General features: G+C 48.6%; 7 protein-coding genes across 7 annotated transcripts; 3 read left to right on the plus strand and 4 right to left on the minus strand.

The window, feature by feature from the left end:
- Window positions 1-2,302: 2,302 nt before the first annotated feature.
- Window positions 2,303-2,722, minus strand: DEU56DRAFT_912663 (uncharacterized protein; the record flags this gene model as incomplete). Its single annotated transcript, XM_041357431.1, has 1 exon — window positions 2,303-2,722. The coding sequence occupies one exon, from the start codon at window positions 2,720-2,722 to the stop codon at window positions 2,303-2,305; it is 420 nt and encodes a 139-aa protein (XP_041208438.1).
- A 4,561-nt stretch (window positions 2,723-7,283) lies between these two features.
- On the minus strand, window positions 7,284-9,422 carry DEU56DRAFT_912665 (uncharacterized protein; the record flags this gene model as incomplete). Its single annotated transcript, XM_041357432.1, has 6 exons — window positions 7,284-7,333; window positions 7,397-8,344; window positions 8,405-8,511; window positions 8,563-8,691; window positions 8,741-9,120; window positions 9,171-9,422. The coding sequence occupies 6 exons, from the start codon at window positions 9,420-9,422 to the stop codon at window positions 7,284-7,286; spliced, it is 1,866 nt and encodes a 621-aa protein (XP_041208439.1).
- Window positions 9,423-9,715: 293 nt separating this feature from the next.
- Window positions 9,716-10,555, plus strand: DEU56DRAFT_912666 (uncharacterized protein; the record flags this gene model as incomplete). The annotated part of the gene is made up of 4 exons (XM_041357433.1): window positions 9,716-9,803; window positions 9,854-9,976; window positions 10,029-10,374; window positions 10,426-10,555. 4 exons carry the CDS (start codon window positions 9,716-9,718, stop codon window positions 10,553-10,555), a joined length of 687 nt encoding a protein of 228 aa, XP_041208440.1.
- Window positions 10,556-11,724: 1,169 nt separating this feature from the next.
- On the plus strand, window positions 11,725-15,342 carry DEU56DRAFT_945875 (uncharacterized protein; the record flags this gene model as incomplete). Its single annotated transcript, XM_041359028.1, is given in 14 exon segments — window positions 11,725-12,042; window positions 12,145-12,318; window positions 12,368-12,739; window positions 12,790-12,983; window positions 13,032-13,197; window positions 13,247-13,395; window positions 13,444-13,841; window positions 13,889-14,065; window positions 14,116-14,254; window positions 14,314-14,469; window positions 14,489-14,526; window positions 14,553-14,978; window positions 15,026-15,139; window positions 15,182-15,342. 14 exon segments carry the CDS (start codon window positions 11,725-11,727, stop codon window positions 15,340-15,342), a joined length of 2,982 nt encoding a protein of 993 aa, XP_041208441.1.
- A 2,207-nt stretch (window positions 15,343-17,549) lies between these two features.
- On the minus strand, window positions 17,550-18,429 carry DEU56DRAFT_347705 (uncharacterized protein). Its single transcript, XM_041345788.1, has 2 exons — window positions 18,059-18,429; window positions 17,550-17,977 (listed from the first exon to the last, which is right to left on the minus strand). The coding sequence occupies exons 1-2, from the start codon at window positions 18,169-18,171 to the stop codon at window positions 17,596-17,598; spliced, it is 495 nt and encodes a 164-aa protein (XP_041208442.1). The 5' UTR covers window positions 18,172-18,429; the 3' UTR covers window positions 17,550-17,595.
- Window positions 18,430-18,814: 385 nt separating this feature from the next.
- On the plus strand, window positions 18,815-19,719 carry DEU56DRAFT_736802 (uncharacterized protein; the record flags this gene model as incomplete). Its single annotated transcript, XM_041348534.1, has 2 exons — window positions 18,815-19,121; window positions 19,175-19,719. 2 exons carry the CDS (start codon window positions 18,815-18,817, stop codon window positions 19,717-19,719), a joined length of 852 nt encoding a protein of 283 aa, XP_041208443.1.
- A 503-nt stretch (window positions 19,720-20,222) lies between these two features.
- Window positions 20,223-21,770, minus strand: DEU56DRAFT_803627 (uncharacterized protein). The gene is made up of 5 exons (XM_041353230.1): window positions 21,715-21,770; window positions 20,852-20,899; window positions 20,755-20,803; window positions 20,375-20,703; window positions 20,223-20,332 (listed from the first exon to the last, which is right to left on the minus strand). The coding sequence occupies exons 1-4, from the start codon at window positions 21,748-21,750 to the stop codon at window positions 20,375-20,377; spliced, it is 462 nt and encodes a 153-aa protein (XP_041208444.1). The 5' UTR covers window positions 21,751-21,770; the 3' UTR covers window positions 20,223-20,332.
- Window positions 21,771-22,325: the final 555 nt, after the last annotated feature.

Raw genomic sequence — 22,325 nt, forward strand, 5'->3', positions numbered from 1 at the left:
CCGGATGAACATGGACGTGAATACCTGACTAGGTGAGCTTCGGATCGTGCATAACTGGTGATTGTGAGGCTGGCGCCGGAATGTTTGGTACAACGTGATGGTCGTTTGTTTTGAGCTGCGTTGACGGGGTGATTGTGTATGTTGCGGCGGAGGGTATGATACCTGGGTTGGACGATGAGGTTGATTGGCGTGCGTCCACGTCAGCTCTGTGGGAAAGTACGGCATTGAGTTTTCTGGAAACTTTTCGTTAATAAGGTCACATCTTCTAATGAATTCGGGGCATGATCGGTTCCAACTGGCGTGGTGATGGCTTTGACAATTAGTGCAAACAGTAGATTGAGGGGAGGTGCATTCCGAGGTACGGTGATGGTTGCTGCATGTGCCGCATACGTCGTTTGTTGAGGAGCACGACCGTGCGATATGTCCATACTTTTGACATTTTGCACATCGGATGGGCTCGCGCTTGTCCTTCCGAACTGCGATGCGTTCATTGTTGATGCAAATACCGTCCTTGAGGATATTGTTCGCTGTGTGAGGGTCCGCGATATGGATTAGGGCGAATGCTTTGGTTTGGTTTGGTGATCTACGTTGAGGTGGCTTTATCCAGCGGATGGAGGCTATTGAGTTGATTAGGAGGCCGTTTTCATGTTCTACTGTTCTAAGGAATGTGTCGTCGAAGATCGGAAGCTGTATGGAGAGATATTCAGCTACTATAGGGAATGTACGAGTGCGGAACGATACTGCGGTTTCAAATTGTCCTTTGAGGGCTTCCTTACTTGTTGGCTTTCTTAGCCACTCCGCCAGTGTTTCTGATTCGAGTTCGATGATGAGTCCTCCGTTGTGAAGAGTCATTATTGATTTGATGTCTCCTACTGGGGTATTATGTTCGCGGATATTGGCCAGTGCTTCTTTCATCTTTTTCACGATGTCTGCGTGTGAGGTGTTCGGCGGGAATAGGTCATCTCCTGGCATGGGGTCTAACAGTATTTGTCGAGCTCGTATAGCCGCTCGTCCAATAGCTTTATCAATTGAGGGGGTGAGGTTAGCGGCTACGATGGAACTGTATGTTTGGCGTTGATTCTGGTTGGTCTCTACGGGGTGTGTGTCTGGGTGGGCGATCATGGTTTGGGTCATAATCTGGGTTGATAGGGTGTTAATTCTGTCTTGGGTGGTATCAAGGGATGGGGAGAGGAGTTTTAGGGTGTTTTGGCAGTTGTCGATTGATGCGTGTAGTTCTTCGGCTGCTGTTTCTATCCTCGTGGCTGAGATTTGCAGGCCGTCGTTCATTTCGTCTCTATCATTTGCTAATGCCTTGCGGATTGCTTCTGTTCTATCCAACGTGTCTGATAGTTGATCGGAGGTAGATAGAAGCTTTGCCATTTGCGGCGCAATGGCTCCTACCACGTGTTCTATTATGCGTGGGGTGAGTGTGTCTGTTAGTTGTTTTGCTACTTCGGTGGCCATTTCACATGCTGCGAGTTTCTTGAGTATGAATGCTGTTGCGCGTATCGCCGCGTTGACTGGGAGGGGGATGGTGTCGTGCATTTGTGTTATCTGGAATAATATGGAGATCACGTGCGTTAGTGTGTATGGTTCATTGGGGAGACTGAGAAGGTTTTTATCGAGGAACTTCTCTGCTGTTTCATATCCGTTTACTGCGTTTGGGATGGCTTCGATGTCTTCTTGCGATAATGTGGTTCTGCCCGATTGTCTGGTGGCGGTGCCTACTGTAGGAGAGGTATTAGATGGGACATTCGAGCCAGGTCCGTTCTTTGTTCCTTTTGTTACCGGCATGTGGGGTTTTTGGTATCTATATGTCTTTTTTGTGAGTTTTATGTGTTTTTAAGGAGAATACTTTAACGCCTGATGGCGTTGTTAGCGCTGTTGAGCGCTATGTTGAAAATTTGGTTTTCGGGGGTCCTGGTTAGAGTGCCACTTGGTGTAGGTCCAAGAAGCGATCGCGCGTCCAACCTTTCGAGCTGCGTCCGTGCTAGACACAGGTTTGAATCACGAAATCAGCTTTATGATAGGAATTATCTGGGCGTGCTTTGGTGAAGTTGGAACGAATCCATTAGATAGATAATGAAGAGTGTCATCGATGAGGAACGACATCCCAAGGCGAGTGTTACAAATGAGAGAGAATTTGAAGACGGGGATGGAGAATACTGTGAATTTGCAGGCGGAGGCTAAGAGCCCCAGACTTCAAGCTTCAAGGATCAGTGGTCCAGCGGCCAAGGATGGTGTATTGTTCGTCAACTGAGACTGGGGGGAGGAAGGCATGGGATATTTCAAATATGAAACGTTAAAGGACAACCATATATGTACGACGGGCAATAATGGTGTTCTTTGCACCAGATGCGATATAAAGTACATAAATCAATTCCATATTCATGACACTGGGGCCAGAAGGCTCATCCGGTTTGCCTGCAAAGTCTAAGTATTGGGCATATGTTCGAACTAACCCCCTTTGAGGACCAGAAGGCTCGCCCGGTTTGCCCACAGAGTCTAAGTATTGGGCATATGTTCGAACTAACGCCCTTTGAGGGCCAGAAGGCTCGCCCGGTTTGCCCGCAGGATATTGCTCGGGCATGCACTGTTCTTCAGCCGGGTTGCCCGCAGGGTATTGCTCGGGCACGCGAGCCTGTTGTTTAGCTGGGTTGCCCACAGGATATTGCTCGGGCATCCGCTGACTATCGAGGGCAGGAGGGATGATGTTCTCCATGTCAATGAGTAGTACAAGGTAGATACAAGTGGAGGGAAAGATGGAAAGAGGTGTAAAGAGAATAAATACCCCCCACACGGAATGTGGACTCCGCTGTGGCACTCAAGGTGCATCCACAATCGTGACCATGTATGTACTAATCAGATGAACAATATAAAATCAAAACAGCGGCGGGAGACTCCGAGAACAGTGGGACTTCCACAGGCCGCCCTGGGCCGTCTCTTCACTTTAGCACATTTGCTTGAAGCAGTCACCCCTTTCGTGCCCTCCAGTGAAGCACTGGCCATCATGATGGTGCTCTGCTACCTAAAATGGGATGTGGAAAATTACGTATGTGATCATATGTCAATTGTTATGTAATTACTGTACAGCTTGACTGTGAGCCTCTGACTCGGAGCGCTTGAGCAATCACGCGGCGTCAATCAAGTCGATGTCTAAGCACAGAACAGAAATGTTCAAGTTCAGCTTACCTTTCTGACTCCAGTAACAACTTGAATGTAATTGGCGAATCTCCCAAGAGGAAACAGCAAGCTGAGACTAGACTTGGTACCCAATGATCCATTCTACTTTCTTCCGTTCTCAAAGGTTCCCAATTCCCAGAGCACTGACTCGTCTTAAGGATCAGACGACGAGTTGCGAGAACCACCAGTATTCGAGGTTCCACACAGCGGGAAAACCTGTATGTTTTTTTTTCTTCCTTTCTCTATTCTTCTGTCTGATTCCTCTTGCAGAGGAACTATCACGCGAGAAAGAAGCCAGCTACGAGCTTGCCTCGACCTTCCGATATGTATGCATACCACGCAGCAATCCAGTGCAACGACACAGAACACACCGCCATCATTGCAGCAACCACATGCCCTTATCGCATTCGCTGCCTCGACATTTTCTGCTGTCCCTGGTACCGCTGGGGCAACGGGAACAATGTCGCGTCCTGACATCACCGTAAGACATGCCAGATGGTGGACACATTTGTTCCTCTGGGTTACCTGTGCATCTGTTGAGTACACAGCCGATCGACATTAGGGAAGAAACTTCGTTGTTCTTTTGCTTCCTTGACGTTTTCTGTCTTCTCATCTAGTTCTCCGTGGCCTTCTTCCATTCCTTCTTCCGCTCCCTCTTCTTGGCAAAGTCTTGATGATTGCTCTGTCTATACCCTGCAGCACGCTTCATGCGAGATAGCTATGCTACTTTCATTGCGCTAGGAACTCGGCACTCAAGTCTTGTGTCCTTAAATATTCGTGTTGTCATTGTTGATAGGTCTAATCAAGTTGGCGCAGTGTTGTGATCCAAACTCGAGACAATGTAAATTCCAACTAATTGACTTCGCTAACCAGCATGAATCGCACAGACCGTTTTTATTCCGACTTGGAGGAACACTAACGTCGTGATGTTGTGCGAGAGACACGGGTATGAGTCCGTATGACTTCCCAAAAAATCCTGTGCAAAACGCACGATGATGGCGTCCCAGCAGATGAGGCGATGGTCATTTCAGTATATAATATGTTACTGGTGATGGGGAAAAACTATCTGATTGGTCTCACTTAGCCTCGTGGAAGCGCATGCTGTGAGGATTGGCCAGCATAAGGATTTTTTCGGTCTCGCGCACAGACACATTCACATTCCGCTGAGTATGGGGATGCAGTAAATCTGGAAGAGACAGAAGATATCGATGACGGATTGAACGAAGACTAGTGACCGAGATAGGGATTAACCCAAATAAGGAAAGTGGATATATTGTCAGAAAAGAGAGTTGGGCGCTTAATCTGCACAGCCAGTGTTCAAGCTGTGAAGCGAACACGAGGATGAAGCAAGGACCTGTAGATGACTTGACCAACGACCTCCCTCCCAACTCGACTCTGGATGGAACAAAATGCCTTCTCCGTCGCAGGTTTGCGTCTCTTCGGTGCACATCTGGATTCTGATCATGTAAGTGATGGATTCATGCGGCGCTTGATGTTAAGAGCTGAAAATATACTGCATCCATTAGGCGAGACCCGAAATAAAAAATGTACCGTACCCAGCCCCTGCGAAGCGAGAGACTCCAGCGACAATGCCTTACCAAAAGATCAAGACATGTGGTATCAAACCAATGCAATTGAACGGTAGCATCAAACACGCCCTACACCTGCCCGGTGGACAACGGATCATTACGTGGTCATCGGATGGCTCCATTCGAGTTTGGGACCTGGAAAGGGGTACGCAGGTTGGAGAGGAATGGAAGGACAAAGTCACACGAGTACTTGCCATAGCATTGTCGCCGGATGGCAAGACAGTAGCAAGCGGGAGTTGGGATGGCGCAGTGAGTTTGTGGAACATCGACATGGGCAGGGTGATCAAAACATGGATGGGGCACACAAATCGAGTGCCATCTGTGTGCTGGAGTCCAGACGGAAGGCGGGTGGTGACCAGATCTGATGATGGAACATTCAGAGTGTGGGATGTTGAGAGTTGCAGGACAATCCTCGGACCAATCGAGACAGGAGGAATGATGTGGGCGGTTTGCTACTCACCCGACGCCAAAACGCTTGCCACGGGCGGGGATGGCCTGAAAGTCTGGGATGCCAACACAGGTCAATTGCTCAAAACACTCCCAGGATTTTTTTCGTGTCTGGCGTGGACCTCGGATGCAAAAACGCTTATCACCGGGGGAGTCAGCTCGATCAGGACATTCGACACAACCACCTGGACTGAAACAGCTTTCGAGGGACCCATGAGCTGGATCAATGCCATTTCACTATCTCCTAATGGATGCATCCTCGCCGGCACGTCACACTTGAACAAGACAGCGCAACTATGGAATCTCAAAACCAATCAGTCCATTGAACCACTTTTCCACCATGAAGACCCAGTGAATTGGGCGACCTTCTCTGCAGATGGGAAGTTGCTCGTTACTGGCTGCAACGGCGGCGACATATACACATGGGATGTTTCTGCTATCGTAAAAAAAGCTGATCTTCTGTCATACAATGTAAGCTTGAATCAATTTCATCCTCAATCACACTGACAGTGGATCTGCTTTCCTAGCCTGATGCTACACAGCGACCAGCTTCGGGTGCTCGTCGGATACCCCCAGGATTTTTTGATAATCCACGCACCCTGGCACCACGTCAACGCACCCTCAGTCGCTTTTCCTCCTTTTGGCGCCGCTTCAAGCTACACAAGGTAACTGGGCCCGATACTCAGCCTCGATCCCGCCCTCTCAGCTGGACCCGAAACCTAGCCTCTGGCATACTGCTCAGACGACATAGATCGGACATCGAATTGCGAGAACCACCTATAGTCGAGGTTCCGTGTACGGCAGGCAAGCCCGTACGCTTTTTCGCCTTTTTCGGTTCTTCTTTATCATTGATTCCTTTTCGCGCAGAGGAACTATCATGCTAGAAAGAAGCCACGTACTAGCTCGTCTCGACCTATCACTCATAACACCCAGCCACCCAGCGGAGCACAGAACATACCATCATCGTCACAGCAACTACCTCCCACTGCCATTGCAACGACACTTTCAGTAGTTGCTGGTACCACTGAAGCCACGGGAACAATCTCGCGTCCTCAGATCACCATAGATTCTGGCTGGCGCGCTCGTTTCATGGTCTGGGCCTGTTGCATGCCTATTCAGAACACAGACGATCAGCATTAGAGACTGGAACGACGTCGCGACGTAATATCACCGTAATACAGGAGGCCATAGTGTAAGATTGATTAATACAAGTCTGGGCACTGTAGAAGACTATGTATGCATACTGGCCTAGGACTCTCAGTCCCAGCAAAGTATGCATACAGGCTTCTTTGTATTGATACTAGCACTCGGACACAATGTTGAACTTCTCTGGCTGATCCTCATTCCCAATTTGGGTACTCCCATCTATTCTTGCTGGCTATATTAATCCCTCGACTAAAAATAGGTTGTCTGCATCAGTTTCCCTCGATTCGTACTGCTTCTCCACCTATAAATATGTCACCCCTCCTTCTTGGTTCTTGCTGGCTATATTAATACATCAGTTCCAGCCTATAATCTCCACCCCCTTAAATCTCGCACCCTTCCGGACCCTTCCGTTCTTACCGGTTCTTGCCAACTTGTTCCTGACAGATCCTGGCCCAGCCCCTCAGAGCCACATGACAACTTCGTGATGAATTTTTGACCGTCCCTTCAAGCCACGTGACAAGTTCACGATGAATTTGACTAAGTCCCTGCAAGCCACGTCACAAGTTCACGATGAATTTTGACTAAGTCCCTGCAAGCCACGTGACAAATTACGATGAATTCTGACTAAGTCCCTGCAAGCCACGTGACGAGTTCACGATGAATTTCGACTAAGTCCCTGCATAATAAGTATGAGACATATAAACTGTTTACTGCGGTACCTAAGCTTGTGACACGATGCTGAAATGTTGACTACATGGTATTGAAAAAATTGACATGAGACATGATTGGGGTTTGCTAACGAGACGCTCAATTTTCCTGTGTTCGACGAAGATCATTGTGTCAAAAAATAGTGTATTTTGAGTAAAGACGGTGAATACATGTAATACGACAAGAACAATATACGATATACAGCAAACATTATGGCAAGAACACAACATCCTCAGTGAACCAATTTGCGTGACCTAGAACTAAAGTTCAAAACGGAAGTGAAAAAAATTGTTAAACTTACTTTCGTGGCTTTCTTCCCATACCGTCAGCACCAATATTATTAGCTTCTGTTGTGCGAGTGGATGGAACATGAACTCGGCTGCTACGGCGCACTTGGTTATTGACGATATCATCTAGAGGCTGCAAATTCTCCATGGGCTCGTTGTCAGCAGGTAGCTGGCTACTTGGTGCAGCTGTGGTGGCCCGCGGAGGAGTCTCAGCAGGCGGTAATGAACTTGGGTGAGTCGCTGGTGCCGCAGGAGGCACAGAAGGGGAATCACGATGGTGAGTCGCCGGCACTGGGGGAGGGGAATCACGATGGTGAGTCGCTGGCGCCGCAGGAGGCACAGAAGGGGGAGGGGAATCACGATATAGACCATGGGAAGGTCCAGTTCCTCCTCTGAATGGACGGGGCCGAGGTACCTTCTTATAGTTACCAGAGGGGCTCTTCGACTTGATACGAGCTAAAGCACTGCGGAAGCGCGGGGGTGAAAGTATAGACTGAGATGGTTGTGAATTGTCAGCAGACGGAAATGGAGGTAAGATAAGTTGGGGACCCTCGGTCCCATCTGCAGTAGATTGGAGTAGGTATGATTGTGAATCCGCCAGGAAGTTGTCAAGGGCCTCGTTTGACAGATCGAAAGAATTGCCGGGAATGAGATTGAGTGAATCGTCGGGAATGGGATCGAATGAGAACTCGCCCGACATATCGAGTGAATCGTCAATAGGATGAAATGAGAAAGGGTTAATGGGGGGGTTAATGGGGAAGAATTGATCGGCCGAGGCATGCGGCACTTCTTGAGTTGCAGTCGGAGCAGCGAGGAAGTCGGTGGTGTCCATAAGGGGCACGATAGTATCAATACTCGATGGAGACGGCACGATAGTATCCATACTTGACGGAGACGAGTATGGGACGGAGGTGTCCATAAGGGGCACAATAGTATCCATACTCGAGGGAGACGAGTCTGGGATGCGCTCCTGGACAGAAGCAGCTGTGGAGAAACACAGAAACGCCATCAGCATTACCTAACCAGAAGACCACACCGACTTACCAAAAGCGCCCTTCAAAAAAGTAGTGAATGGTTCGATGATTCGTGCGTGATGGTCAGGCAGTGTATCACGAAAGTTGAGGCCGGTAGTACCCTTCCCATGGTGGAAACTATAGAGCAACATGAAATCAAGGTAACCGAGCACAAAAACAAACACTAACCTGTAAACGCGAAGATCCCCACCTACACGAGGGTCTGGTCCCCCAATGTACACGCTCCCGTTCCAACCTGTCGTGTCGTGGATGGACTGTAGAAGTTGTCCGATCAATCCACCCAGCCCTTCAATGCATCTGTGGGAATGTTAGTATTGCTGCAACATGTTCAGAGACATGTACGCACTGCAACTTTGCAGAGTCACTGGGATTAGACAGTGCCTCCATCTCAGCCTTGGCCTTCTGCACACGTAGCTCACATTCAGCTTTCGCCTCCCGCTCCATCTTCAGCACATATTCTTGTCCCCGCGCAGTCATGGCCTTCGTTGCTTCTGTACGAAGCAAGGCCATGCGATTTTGTTGAGTGCATGATGCTATCTTAGATGAGATCTCATCCTTGACGGCGTTGTTGTCCTTGTACTCGGTTTGAATAAAATATTCCACAGCAGACGGCCCACGAGTGCGAGCAGTGGTGGAGCCCATGAGCTTCGTAATCGTTTTAGTGAATTGTGTCACTCGTCCTTGCGCAGCGGCGGAGTTGCTGCGGTAGAAGTAAGAACGGAGTTTCTGTAACACGTATAAGCAACCGTAATACAACAGGTGTGTGGCCAACTTACGGAACGACGTTTTTGGAGATGTAATCCTAATTCAACTGTCTGCTCTTCTGATAACTGGGATTTGGTAAGTGGAACACCAGTCTCGCTGTCTTTGAAATGCACAGCAGCTTCAGGCCAGTTCTCGAACCATTCACGGGATGTATTCGCAAAGAAGACAGTTGTTTCGCCCTGCAGCTGGCTGAGGCGGAATGCATCCACCTTAGTTTTCAGCCAAGCCGACTGTTCGCGTGTCATCCATGATACACCGGGCATCTACGAACCGGCGGCATTAGGCTAAAATGAATTTCATCACCTATGTCACATACCTTATGTTTTTTTTAGATGAGTCTCCGCGCTGGCGTTGCAGGCGTGTACTGATACTCCATTTGGGACGGACTTTGAATCTTATTTTTGCATTATCCAATGAGAAGGGCTGATCGCACGGAGTTACCCGACAAAAGCTATTATAAGTGGCTGGAATTTCAACAATCTCACATCACATCACTGCTATTACCCCCGCTTGACCTCGTTTGTCTGATACCCCCGTTTGACCTCGTTTGTCCAAAATGAAAGTTTTTCCCAGCCTCGTCAAGGAACAAACTTTCACTTTATCCGAACTAGCAAGCGCCATAGAGCTTGTGCGGGACCAGCGTGGTGAGTGCGAGCCTCTGGCTAATTCTCACTGGGCTGAATGGTTATTCTAGCCATAATCGAGGCGCACGCTAACCACAGTCTACCCGAATTTACGGATGACCTTGTGCTTGGCCACTGCCCTGCATGCGTTTTTCGTGCACACAAGCACTCGTGCTATGTTTGTGGTACAATTGGTGAGCATTTAATATTTCCGTACTCAACGTTCAACCTTACAACCCACGGCAGATGACGAGGGTGGTGAGTCACAGAGTACCCACACAAATGACGAGGGTGGTGAGTCACAGAGTGACACATCGACAACTGACAGCATTGACACTGCTCCCGCCCTCGTCGGCAACACTGTCGCTGCTCCCACCATCAATGCAGCACCCGTTGTCGTCAACACTGTCGCTGCTCCCACCATCAATGCAGCACCTGTTGTCGTCAACGCCGCTGCTGCTCCCACCATTCGTGCAGCTGCTCCCACCCTCGTCAACACTGCTGTCCCCACTACTCAACACTCAAGCACCTCTGCATCGGTGCGCTGGTATGTCATTACTGTTGGACGTGAAACTGGGGTCTTTCAAGGATGGTACGTACTCCGAGATCTGCTGGTCTATTATTTTATTCAATTTTCTCCCAGGCACAATGTGCATGTGCATGTCGTCGGTGTTCCAGGAGCTTGTTTTGCGCGTTACTCCTCTCTAGCTGTCGCCCAGGCTGCCTATGGACAGGCTTTGGATGATGGCGCAGTCAATCAGGTGCCGCTCTAGGAGTAAAATACTGTACTGTACATTTATGTGTGGCCTGTCCCGTTTCTTGCATCCAATATGATGATACCAATTGCTGTCATTTGTGTGTGTGTGTGTGATATATATATTCGACGATAACCTATTCATGCTCAACAGCGTGGTCTAGAGTACATTGTATGATAATTGGCGGCTGTGACCATACCGTAAAGTCTATATACCAGTAAGTGTATTGCTGTCGTTTATTTTTATATTTGACGGTAACGATGATTCATGCTCAACGGCATGGTCTAGAGTACATTGTGTGATAACTGTCCCGAAGTGGTGGCTGTGACCGTACCAAAAGTCTATATACCAGTAAGTGTTTATGTCTGTTAACGTACCCTTACTAAGGGCTCTTTGTATCATACCACTCATCTGTCTCGTTCGATGGGACGCCGTCGTAAGTCTTCACCGGACCGCCAAGAAGCACGCAAACAGTCTAAGAAAATACATTATTTGCGGTAAGTGTTTCTCGCATTCTGAACCAGAAGTGGACATAGGGATTTGACATGATATTAGACATGTCGGGTATGAACGATCCAAAGCACGACGGAGATCAAGGCAGGCAAAGGGAGCCAATAAGGTATATTCAAATACTACATCTACTGACATTCAGTACTAATTTGTGCAGGCCACACTAGACGCCTATGAGGCAATGGAAGAAATATGGAGCAGGACTTATACCGGTGGTAGCCGGAACCACAATGGGTGCCAGCCTCGAGTTATCGCCGTTCTTCAAGAAGTAGATGTGCGAGGGTGGAGTGCTGTTAGACCAGCTGTTTTGGAAGGAATATCAGAGGCCCGGGTTTTACTGAAGGACGCAGAAGACCTGGTCACAGCGGTCAAAAGTTTAGATGGTCCATGTACTCCACATCTCCAAACTGAATGTTCCCGTCTTATTTCTACAGCACGTCTCTACCTTGCCGCCGAAGAGGAGATCGTGTCCCTCATGGATGAAGACGAGGGAGCTCTTGATGCCGCACTGCTTAGCGATGGACTAGTATGGCAGCGTATAGAAAAGTAGTGTCACGTGACCAGATAAACAATGTTGAATGCAGTACGTACGTCGTATAGCATGTGCCCACATTATTTTCATTGCCATGGTCAAAAACTCTCGGGTACGAAAGTTGGACAAGTATCAGCGGCAGTTCATGGAGGAGAATCAAGCTGCACACAAGCGACGACGCAATGAAGAAACTCAATCGCATGTTCCCGAGGGAAGTGCATATCATGCACATACCTCTGTAGACGTTACGATCAGGAGCCGTCCCACCATCAAAACTACATACTTTCAAAATGCCAACACGTCTCCGGCTGTACCCACTAGTTCCTCGATCACAAACCTTGGGAGTTCCGAGACTTTTGATTTCGCTTCTTATTTCAATGATGATCAACCATACCTCGATTATCTTGCCGACACCAGCACAGATACCACACCAGTGAAAGCCAAACGGCCACGCGCACCGGCGGTGTGTGCTATTTCTATATCTTGATTGCAATTTTTTTCATTCGGTGATATTCAGGATGACCCTCAAAAACAATGGCTGCAGGAGCGTGATAATTTTCTCAAGGAATTCATTCGGCTAGAAGGGCGTGGAGATGATGCATGGCACATGCGTTGTCACGGGGAGCAGACATGCGTAAACCAGCCGTCTATTCGGTGTACTGATTGTGAAGGATTACAGTTGTACTGTCAGTCTTGTGTCATCTCACTGCACCGCGCAGCGCCTTTGCACCGTGTTGAAGTATGTATTCACATCGCTTTGCATTCTTTAAAATTGACTATACTATCAGATTTGGACTGGGAAATACTTCCAGCGCAGCAACTTAAGAGACTTAGGGCTACGTGTCCAACTCGGACATCCAACTGGTGTCCGTTGCTGCAATCCCTCTCCTGCTTTCCAGGACGACTTCGTCGTCCTTGACATCACCGGTGTCCACAGTATCATGCTAGATTTCTGCAACTGCGAGACAGCGCAAACGCACACTACCCAACTCCTGCGCACTCGCTGGTACCCAGCAACCGTCACAGATCCCCGAACTGCTGCAACATTCCGGGTCCTTGATCACTTCCAAATGTACACTTTTGAGTCGAAAGGATCCGCGTTTGAATATTACCAAGCATTGGCACGTCTAACGGATAATACTAGGAGGTACCAGACTAAGGTAGGCGCATTGACTATTGAATCATTTTTCACAGCTAACGTGAGTATAAGGACCGTTATGAAGCTTTCCTACGGATGAGTCGGCAATTTCGACATATACTATCTCTTAAACGTGCCGGGCGTGGCCATGACCCTGGTGGCGCTCTCGGCACAACGGAAGGAGAACTCGCCGTACTGTGCCCGGCTTGTCCGCAACCTGGCAAAAACTTGCCTTTGGGTTGGGAGACCATTGAGGCCCAACACAAGTAAGTTTTTCTTTTTTTCATTGGGATATTTATGCTCAAGAAATGTAGATGGCTTTATGCTTTATTTCTGGCAATGGACGCTAACTTTCGCTTATGCCGCCGCAATAAGTCCTCTGAGCAGGCAGACCCTAGCCTTAGCCAAGGCTGGGCTTATTTCGTAGAACAAAGTGGATTCAAAGATGTTCTTGACGCTTATGCCAGCCAGGTACAAGAGGTGAGGTTGATATATGGTTTAGTGTATCATTCGCTGATATCGTGTTTAGAAAAGTTCTTGTGCCAGTCACAACGCCGTTAATCTTGCCGACACCAAGAATTCACGGGGACTGGCTGCCACAGGCGTCGGCGCCATCGTTTGTGCTCGTCATAACCTCACACGTCCGTCCTCAGTTGGAGATCTCCAAAAAGGAGAAAGGTACGCGTCTCTGATATCTTTGACGTCATCTAATCACACAGGACTTAGATATGTGAATATGGATTTCCTGTTCTTCTCGACTTTGCAACACTCTGGCGAGGTTCTCGTTCTCAATATCTCATATGATATTGCATGTCAATGGAGTAAGCATTTGTGGGAGCGGATGTCACGCTATCCGTCCCAGATCCATTTTTCGGGCGACTCGAAAATTTTAACATTCCTCGTTCCCAAATTTCATCTGCCGGCGCATATTGCAGCATGTCAAACTTCGTATTCTCTTAACCTTATCAAAGGCATGGCGCGGACTGACGGTGAAGCCATTGAACGCGGATGGTCAAACATGAATCCTATCGCTACCAGCACGCGTGAAATGGGTCCAGGGTCAAGACGCGACATCTTGGATGACCACTTCGGCGACTGGAATTGGCGTAAAGTGTCCAACTTGGGTATGTATTACACATAGATTGTGCCTTCGTCTCTGACAGTTTAATAGGTCCTTCACTGCTCAAAAAACTCAAGGAGGCAATTCCAGAATGTTATCAGCATGCTGTAGATCTTCGGGACTTCGAGGAAGCTATCCCGTCTTCGAGTCTTAGTGCCTGGCGGAAGTTGGTAGAAGATTGGGAGGGTGATCGTTCAAAGCCGAACCCGTTCGAGATTAAAGTGTCAGGTATGTTTTCGCTTGTATGATATTTGCAATCTTTGACATGTACACTACAGTTGTCACCCAGGCGTCTGTCAGACTCGAGCTCTCTCAGCTTGAAGCCCAGCAGCTAAGACAAGGGATTGATGCCTCCCTCCACCCAGATGTCTCCCCTAGCGTATTAATAGCTGTTGGGATCGACCTAGAGGCTTTACAGTATGTCTGTCTTTCGCACTGACAACAAGCTGGTCTTAACAAGTTGCTTTACCTCTCAGACGTCGGCTCGCAACGGACACTGCGAACATTGGAATCCACGCCACCGATAATCAACTGTCTGCTATGCAACAACGCATCAATGCACTGCGCCGTCGGATTGAACAGTGGATCCAAATCCAAATGCTATATATCCCCAGTGTTGCCAGACTTCGAGCGTACACCTCTGATACTGAGGATACCACCCTTGAGGAGCCTGTTCACACCATCAAACTGTGGATGCCGTCTGCAGTGGTGAAAGCGGGCATGTCTTGCGATGTGAATCTGTGTAACATCGAGTGGAAGTTACGCTGTGCCCAGGCGCATGATGGTCTCCAGGAGCTCCGGCAACACCTACGACTCAAACGCCATCTCACTGGGTTCAAGAAGAACTGGTTAACTGGCCAACGAGCGCACACGAGATCCCGTGCCGTCATTGATACTGTCCAGGCGAAAATAGACGCTGCCGCAACAAAGTATCGCACGGCATGGAGGGCACTTGATGACTTAGCCGATGCACTCCTACGCCTTGATTGGGAAATTGAATTCCCAAAGCTCGAAGATGAGCATATTCGTGGTATGACTGAGGCGCAGGCGGGAGGTTTGGTGTCAGAAGGTCGAAGATTCGTAGCCGTGTCTTGGATTTGGAAGCAGCGCCATGGAGCGGGTGAGGAAGAACTTTCTGAAGGTGAGAGTCGCTATGTATTTGATGTAGTTTTTTCTAATCGGAAACAGCAATGCGCGTTGAGTGGTGCAAGGCACGAGCTCGTGCCAACAGGTGGGCAGAGGAGGTCGAACTTGTGCAGGAGGAGATGCGACGTGTATTAGCGTTCTTTGAGTGGAATGCAGGTTGGTGGGAAGAACGCGCAACCTCCAGAATATATGATGGAGCAATGGAGCACGAGGGAGCAGTTGCATATGCCTTGCGACAGGCTAAGATCCGCCGGTCCATGCGGAACGACTGTCTTTTCCTGTGGGATGTGGTTCCCAGCCTTCTCTCTGTTCAAACCACTACAGAACGAGCACCTGTACCCGCCACGACTACTGCATAGCAAACCGGAGGCTATTTGTTTGTTTTTTGGCGCTTTTTTCTCATTTTCCTGCATTTCATCCTGCCATGCATCCCTTGTTACTAGACTACTACGTGCAATACATCGTCTTTCATTGTGATTACAGACGAGTGACCACACTAACCGCACGCCTACACCCGCTATGATATTTTTGCCATCTCTCTCTTTATTATGCCTATTTGGGATATGTCGCGAGCGGGAGTATGCAATGGTTCGAACTTCGAACTGATTTGATTCAAATCATAGAAGGAGGGATTCAGAAGGCACCTAGTGAATTTGATGGTCCGGGGTTGGCACATAAAAATAGCAGTGCGGGGAAGGGATCTAAGATTACTATCATTGTTATACTACTTATTTGGTCAATATATACCTATTAGAACTGTCCGAAGAAGCACACTATAGCTCCCAAGGTGTGTATGCATACAAGGAAAGGCTCCCAAGGTGTGTATGCATACAGGGAGGCGTTGTAAATAGCTGGTGAGTATGGATACATACCCTTCTACAGTGGCCAGGGGTGTATTAATACCCCTGCCAGGGTGTGGTGAATACAGGCCGGATGCTGGAATCATTTCTTTCTCTGGATCACCTGTGCTAGTGCGTCTGTTGAGTACACAATGAACACTAGGGAAGAAACCTCGCAGTTCTTGTTCCTAATCGTCATTTTCTACCATTTCATCTAGTTCTTATGGCCGTCCGGTACTCTATTGTTGTACTATATCTTCTGCTTCTTCTGCTACTGTTATTTCAAGGTTCGCTTTCCCTGGTCACATTCCCCTGACAATGGCGACTGGTACTTCACCGCCATCAGTTCACAATGCGCTGCTTGATCAAGTTGTGGATGTGGACCCTACAAAAGGCTCCCATTCATATCATGATTCACCGTCCCTCATTTTTAAGACTCTCAGGTCATTTTACATTCCCAACCTTCCTTCCTCGATTCTCAGCTGCAACACCTCACCGATTCACAAAATGCTCATTAGTCGTTCGGACACTCCAGACCATGGACACCACTTCCTCATCTTCCAGTGCAGAGCCAGGTGACCTGCCATTTGTAGCGGACGCGGACTCGGATGATTTGGAGGATGCCCTTGACAAGTTCCCTTGAGTTACCGCTTGAGAACAGCTCAGACTTGGACTCGCACAATCTTGTTCGCATACAGGAAGACATACAGAACGATCTGGCTCTGGTGTTTGGGGACGATGAGACAGACAACTCTATGAGTGAAGGGTCTTCTATAGCACCTTTTTCGTCGGAGGGCTACCTCGCGCCCCCGTCGGACTTCGCCTTTACCCCGCAGCACTACTACACCGTGCCCCCCAGTGTCCACTTGTCGCAGGGCTACTACATCCCGCCTCCCTGGTGGCTACATCCCGCCTCCCTGGTGGCTACATCCCGCCCTGTCGGGTTGTCATCCTCCATGACTTCCCTTGATTGGACACCCCCGCTGATTGACCATATCTTGGCCCCCATCGAGCTCCTACCTCCCCCGACTTTCGTGCCTGGAATACAGTTCGGCAGCATGTCAGCGTACATAACACCTGGGATATCCTATGTGGAACGCAGCGAGTTTGGGGCAAGCGCTGGATTCTATTTCTCGAGCGCAATCTCACCCCCAAACACGCCATTCATGAGTCATTCATGCACACCTACCGAGGACGGAGAAGTGGAATAAGCGCGCGTCGAGAAGCAGTGGAAGAATTGGATGATGGTGTATGATGTAGATGAAACCTCGATCGTGTATGTCGCATTGAATTATGTATATTATCCATTCATGGAAGATAAATAAAAGTGGTGCGAGTGATGTCTACGACATGGCAGGAGACGCGGCAAGAATAAAATAGTCTACGAGGTAGGTATATATACGTAGCCAGGACTATCCGAATATCGAACGCTGACGCAGGGTAAATTATCAAGCTCTAACAGAGAATGCAATTGCGACAGCTATGAGGACGCAAGGTAAGTCCAACAACGTAAATGCCACTGAACAAAATGATCACCTCTCTGCGGAGAAGTCATTTAGAAAAAAATTGTTTACTTATGAGTGGAAACTCACAGAGCATGCTCATTCTCCATTTCCTCGATCCTAGAAAGCAGACTGTCTTCCACAGCGCGAGATGTTCTGGAGTCATGGTCTATGGTTAGTGTGCTGTTGTGAAGTTGTTCGCGAAGGCGACGACATTCTTCTTTGTCACGCTCGCTCTCATGTTGAAGAGCTTTGTATCGCTGGAGGGAATCTACCGCAGCTCGAAGTGGTATATGCTAAAAATGCCGCATGTGAGAAATTTGAGAATAATTAGGTGAGGTGTTGGCAACAAGTGCCGTCGCGTTTGCGATGCGCCTGCACGATGAAAAGGACTCACAGAATTGGGGTCATCCGGTTGAGACTGTAGCCATTCCTGCACTTCGGAGACTACTTCGACGACGTCGATTTCTGGTGTGTCTTCGCCTGAGACTAGAGACATGCGATGAAGAAGGAGACTGGCATGATCGGAGACAACACCCCGTTCAGCATTATCTCGTTCGGGTTCACTTCTGAGGTGGAGTTTCTTGACATGATCTAGCTCGAAAGGTTCGCGGCAGAGGGGACATGCACTGGTGGCTAAAGAGTACAGGCACCTGGGATTGAAGAGGATATAAAACAAGAGATGAATATTATTGCTGGGTGCAGGCTGGCCGGGAGTAGAAATTTAGACGCACGTGAGACAAAAGACATGGCCACACGCGATTGCATGTGGAGAAGTAGCAAGATCTGGGACAGAATAGGGATCAAGGCAAATATCACAACAACTTGAAGGATGGATAACAAGCATACCTATGTAGTTCAAACTTTGATCATTACTTGCTACTTATTAGTAGTACATAGAACCTAGTGCAAAATTCAAACCCAGCACAACCGTGGGTTTGACTCATGTAACCTGTGTTATTGGCAGCTTACTGCTGTACGTTCGCCGTGGAAAAACCTGGCAGTTGGCAGGCTCATGTTGCAAGGCAGTTGCGGGAGCGGGAGCAAAACCGTGACTTGGGAAAGATCATCAGCGAGAAGTCACATGGCTAGCCTTATATGAACCTTATCTGCGGAACTCTCCTCAATTAATATCCGAAGTTCCGAACCGTACAAGACCGTACATCTATAGGTGCACCGCCGACTCGACACCAACTTAGCTCCCGCGACATTCTAACAATATAAGGAGCCAGACCTAGTCTCCAATAGGCAGATCAGAAGGAAGATGATAGTCGTCCCTCTGCACGAACAAAGTTCTAGTACACGCATTTGTACAGCCTATCGATGGCGCTCGAGTCATCAGTGAAACTTCTGTGATGTCTCGCTTTGTGCGGATTCAACGTTCAACCCTGAGGCATGAGGCGATGAGCGCCCAGGAGTTTTCCTTATCAGAGTGGCCAAAATTCATCGTCGGTGGCCAACTCTTCTCTTATCCCACTGATCCCAATAACATGGCTCAATATTCAACAACAGTAAAACGTCTTCCAACAGATCAATCGAGTCTGCAATATCTCATCAATCACGTATTTCTTCCCCTTAAGTTGCCGCAAAGGAGTAATCATTCCCTTGAGAATGAGCTGGCCTTATCTCAGGCAGTATTTGATGCTGCTCTCGCCTTCAGTGACCAGCTGCCGTCCGATGAGTTTCTGCTTTGGACGAGCAGCTTGAAAATGCTTCGCAATCTCAAAGATTCAATCAGATTTAGCGTGATGTCTGCAAAGGAAGTAGAATCTCAAATCAACGCCATGGACAACAAAGGTCTGCTACCTTCATCTCATTTGCATTTTTCCGTGTTGAGCATCAAATTTCAGATGTCCTTGTATATATGATTCGGGCGCAAAACGCTGCGGTGGTCATGAGAAGGCTCGAATTCGAGACCATATTCGAATTGTTCGAGGTCTCTCCTGACCCCACCGCAGTGATGGGAGCAAAGGGAAAGCTGATCTGTTCATATCCTGGACCTGCTATCACAGTCCCAGATGTGAACATCGATAATGCTACCTTTTCTGCCGAGCTGGCGAATTTTCTCGTTCGCATGGATCGAGATGTCCTTGATGCGGCACCAACGAGGAAAAAAGCCAGATCCACTGTTCTCGAAGAGAGGGACACAACACATCCCCGTTATATCACGGAACTCCTGACTGGTATACTGCGTGGCCTCGGGAGCATTGCTGATGTTCCCCGCATCCGCAAGCGCATCGGAGATGATGTGCTGTGGGACAGCGCGAAATTGCCGTGGAGGCGGTCTCCACTTTGGCTTGTCATTCGCGTTGCCTTACAGACGACTCTGGAGCGCAGTGCTATCGGACGAACGACATATAAATCGTTCATGCCGTTCTTCATGGCGAGGCCGTAGTAACCGTGGGCCCTGGGTGCACAGAGCGCAAATGCTTGACGTATGAGGGATTAGTACATCCACCTTGACTTCATAAGCCAGAGCTATGATAACATGCATGCTGTCCCTGCAAAGAACGACAGCTGGACATTTTCAGGGTGCGTCCGCTGCTTGAAGTCCGTGGCCATTATCCACCAAGTTGCAGGCTTCCCAGAGATCCTACCCAGCCACTAGCTGGAGTCACTGACGTTTTCGGGGACGTTCCATGTGTCTCTGTAGAGTATAATTCTGAAACGACAATAAACGAGATGTCTTTTTGAAAAGTTGAGAAACACTGGAGCAGAATGATACGCGGTTCTGACACGACCAATCGGACCAGAATAGCTGGGAGATACATCAAGCTGCTGTTAGAGACCCAGTATGCCTAACCGCTGTCTCAGCTAAATGACACGCATATATACGCCATACCAGAGAGAAAGTCCCGTAATTGCATGATTGTACAAATTTGATAGTACCACACCCCACAAAATTTAAACCGCCCTCGACAGACCATTCTAGAAACCCTCATTTGTCTCCAGGATATGACTCTAAGCATCATCTACGTCGTGATCCATTGCCTGACATCAAGGTCGTGCTGAAGACAAATAAATCAGCGGAATTGCCACAATCATGAGAGTTAAAACATACGCAGACGATGTTCTAAAGCGATTTTAAGAATTGTTTCGAGTAAACCCGAGTAATCCTTAGATTGTCTGTCCTTCCTCCGGAAACGTCCAAACAGTAGCTTCGCTTTCCAATTAGTCGAGTTTCCTTGATTTGCGTGGACGGCAGTGTTCACGGCGTCACTGACAGCAGTGTTCACGGCGTCCCTGACAGCAATTGCTTGCGGAGACGCCATATACCGCTCGAGAGCGACATGAAAAGAGGAAACAGATTCTTGCTGGTCCTTAAGATGGCGTCGCTGGTCGAAAATGTAGAAAGAGTGTTCGAAAATAATGACAGCAGCTAAATGATTGAAAATGAGCAAGTTCACTGCGATGCGGCCTGAAGATTCACCAGAACCAAGCTGGAGAATTTGCTCGAATGGTGATGCACTGGCAGAAGTCTGGTACATTTAAACAGGTGCGTACAGCCTGTGACCAATTGAACGCACCACAGAGAGTATCCTAGACCGCATCTCTGTACGTTGATTACCGTAAAGCTGAAGTGATGATGGAAAGTTGAAAATTGTCACCCTCTGCTGAGGACCAATACACTCACATTCTGTCAATGAATAAAGTCTTCGGTCAGCATGGCTCAAGGCCAAAGGAAGATGAACAAACTCACCTCCTATCAATGGATCAGCGATGTCGTTGTTGAGAAAGGCTCGAGGGATCAGACACTCACAGTCTGTTAAGAAATGAGCAATGCCACAAGTGAGCAAGGCTCGAGCTCGACGGCAGAAGAACACACTCACAACCTGTCAATGTGGATTAGCAATTTCACGGGTCAGCAATGCCGGAGCTCGACAGAGGATCGATGCGCTCACAGTCTGTGAACGGGTGGGCGAGGTCTTCCGTCAGCATGGCTCGAGCTTGACGGCGAATAGACCAACTCACAATCTGTCAACGAATCACCCAACGTACTTGGTCAGCAGGGCTCAAAGTCGACAGCGGATGAAGAAACTCACACTCTGACAATGGATCCACAATTGCGTCAGTGAGCAGAGCAGGAGGTCGACAGAGTATGATCATGCTTACCAGCTATTAACGAATCAGGAATTCTTTCGGTGAATATAACTCAAGGCTGGTGAAGGATGAATATACTCACATTCTGCCGATGGATCAGGAATTCCTTCTCTCAGCAAGACTCGAGCGATAAGAAGGATCAACACTCACATTCTATCAACGGATGGGCAACGACTTGGATCAGCATAACTCGAGCTCAAAGGAGGATTAAGACACTCACACGCTGCGAAGAGTGGACAACGACGTGGATCAGCATGACTCGAGCTCGAAGGAGGATCAAGACACTCACAAGCTGTGAAGAGTGGGCAACGACTTGGATCAGCATGACTCGAGCTCGAAGGAGGATCAAGACACTCACAAGCTGTGAAGAGTGGGCAACGACTCGGATCAGCATGGCTCGAGCTCGAAGGAGGATCAAGACACTCACACCCTGCGAAGAGTGGGCAACGACTCGGATCAGCATGGCTCGAGCTCGAAGGAGGATCAAGACACTCACAGTCTGCGAAGAGTGGGCAACAACTGGGATCAGCATGACTCGAGCTCGAAGGAGGATCAAGACACTCACAAACTGCGAAGAGTGGGCAACGACTCGGATCAGCATGGCTCGAGCTCGAAGGAGGATCAAGACACTCACAACCTGCGAAGAGTGGGCAACGACTCGGATCAGCATGGCTCGAGCTCGAAGGATGATCAAGACACTCACAACCTGCGAAGAGTGGGCAACGACTCGGATCAGCATGGCTCGAGCTCGAAGGAGGATCAAGACACTCACACCCTGCGAAGAGTGGGCAACGACTCGTATCAGCATGGCTCGAGCTCGAAGGAGGGTCAAGACACTCACACCCTGCGAAGAGTAGGCAGCGACTTGGATCAGCATGGCTCGAGCTCGAAGGAGGATCA

Source organism: Suillus clintonianus (genome assembly GCF_016758775.1).
Source record: "Suillus clintonianus strain FC179 chromosome Unknown DEU56scaffold_35, whole genome shotgun sequence".
NCBI classification, from domain to species: Eukaryota; Fungi; Basidiomycota; class Agaricomycetes; order Boletales; family Suillaceae; genus Suillus; species Suillus clintonianus.

Coding starts and splice junctions, on each gene's coding strand:
- DEU56DRAFT_803627 (XM_041353230.1), bottom strand. CDS start 21,750: ATGCTGATCCAAGTCGTTGCCCACTCTTCACAGCTT. Junction 20,900..21,714: donor TTGCCCACTCTTCACAGCTT/GTGAGTGTCTTG, acceptor TCATCACTTCAG/CTTTACGGTAATCAACGTAC. Junction 20,804..20,851: donor GGTCTAGGATACTCTCTGTG/GTGCGTTCAATT, acceptor TAAATGTACCAG/ACTTCTGCCAGTGCATCACC.
- DEU56DRAFT_347705 (XM_041345788.1), bottom strand. CDS start 18,171: ATGCTTGTTATCCATCCTTCAAGTTGTTGTGATATTTGCCTTGATCCC. Junction 17,978..18,058: donor GGCCATGTCTTTTGTCTCAC/GTGCGTCTAAAT, acceptor CTTCAATCCCAG/GTGCCTGTACTCTTTAGCCA.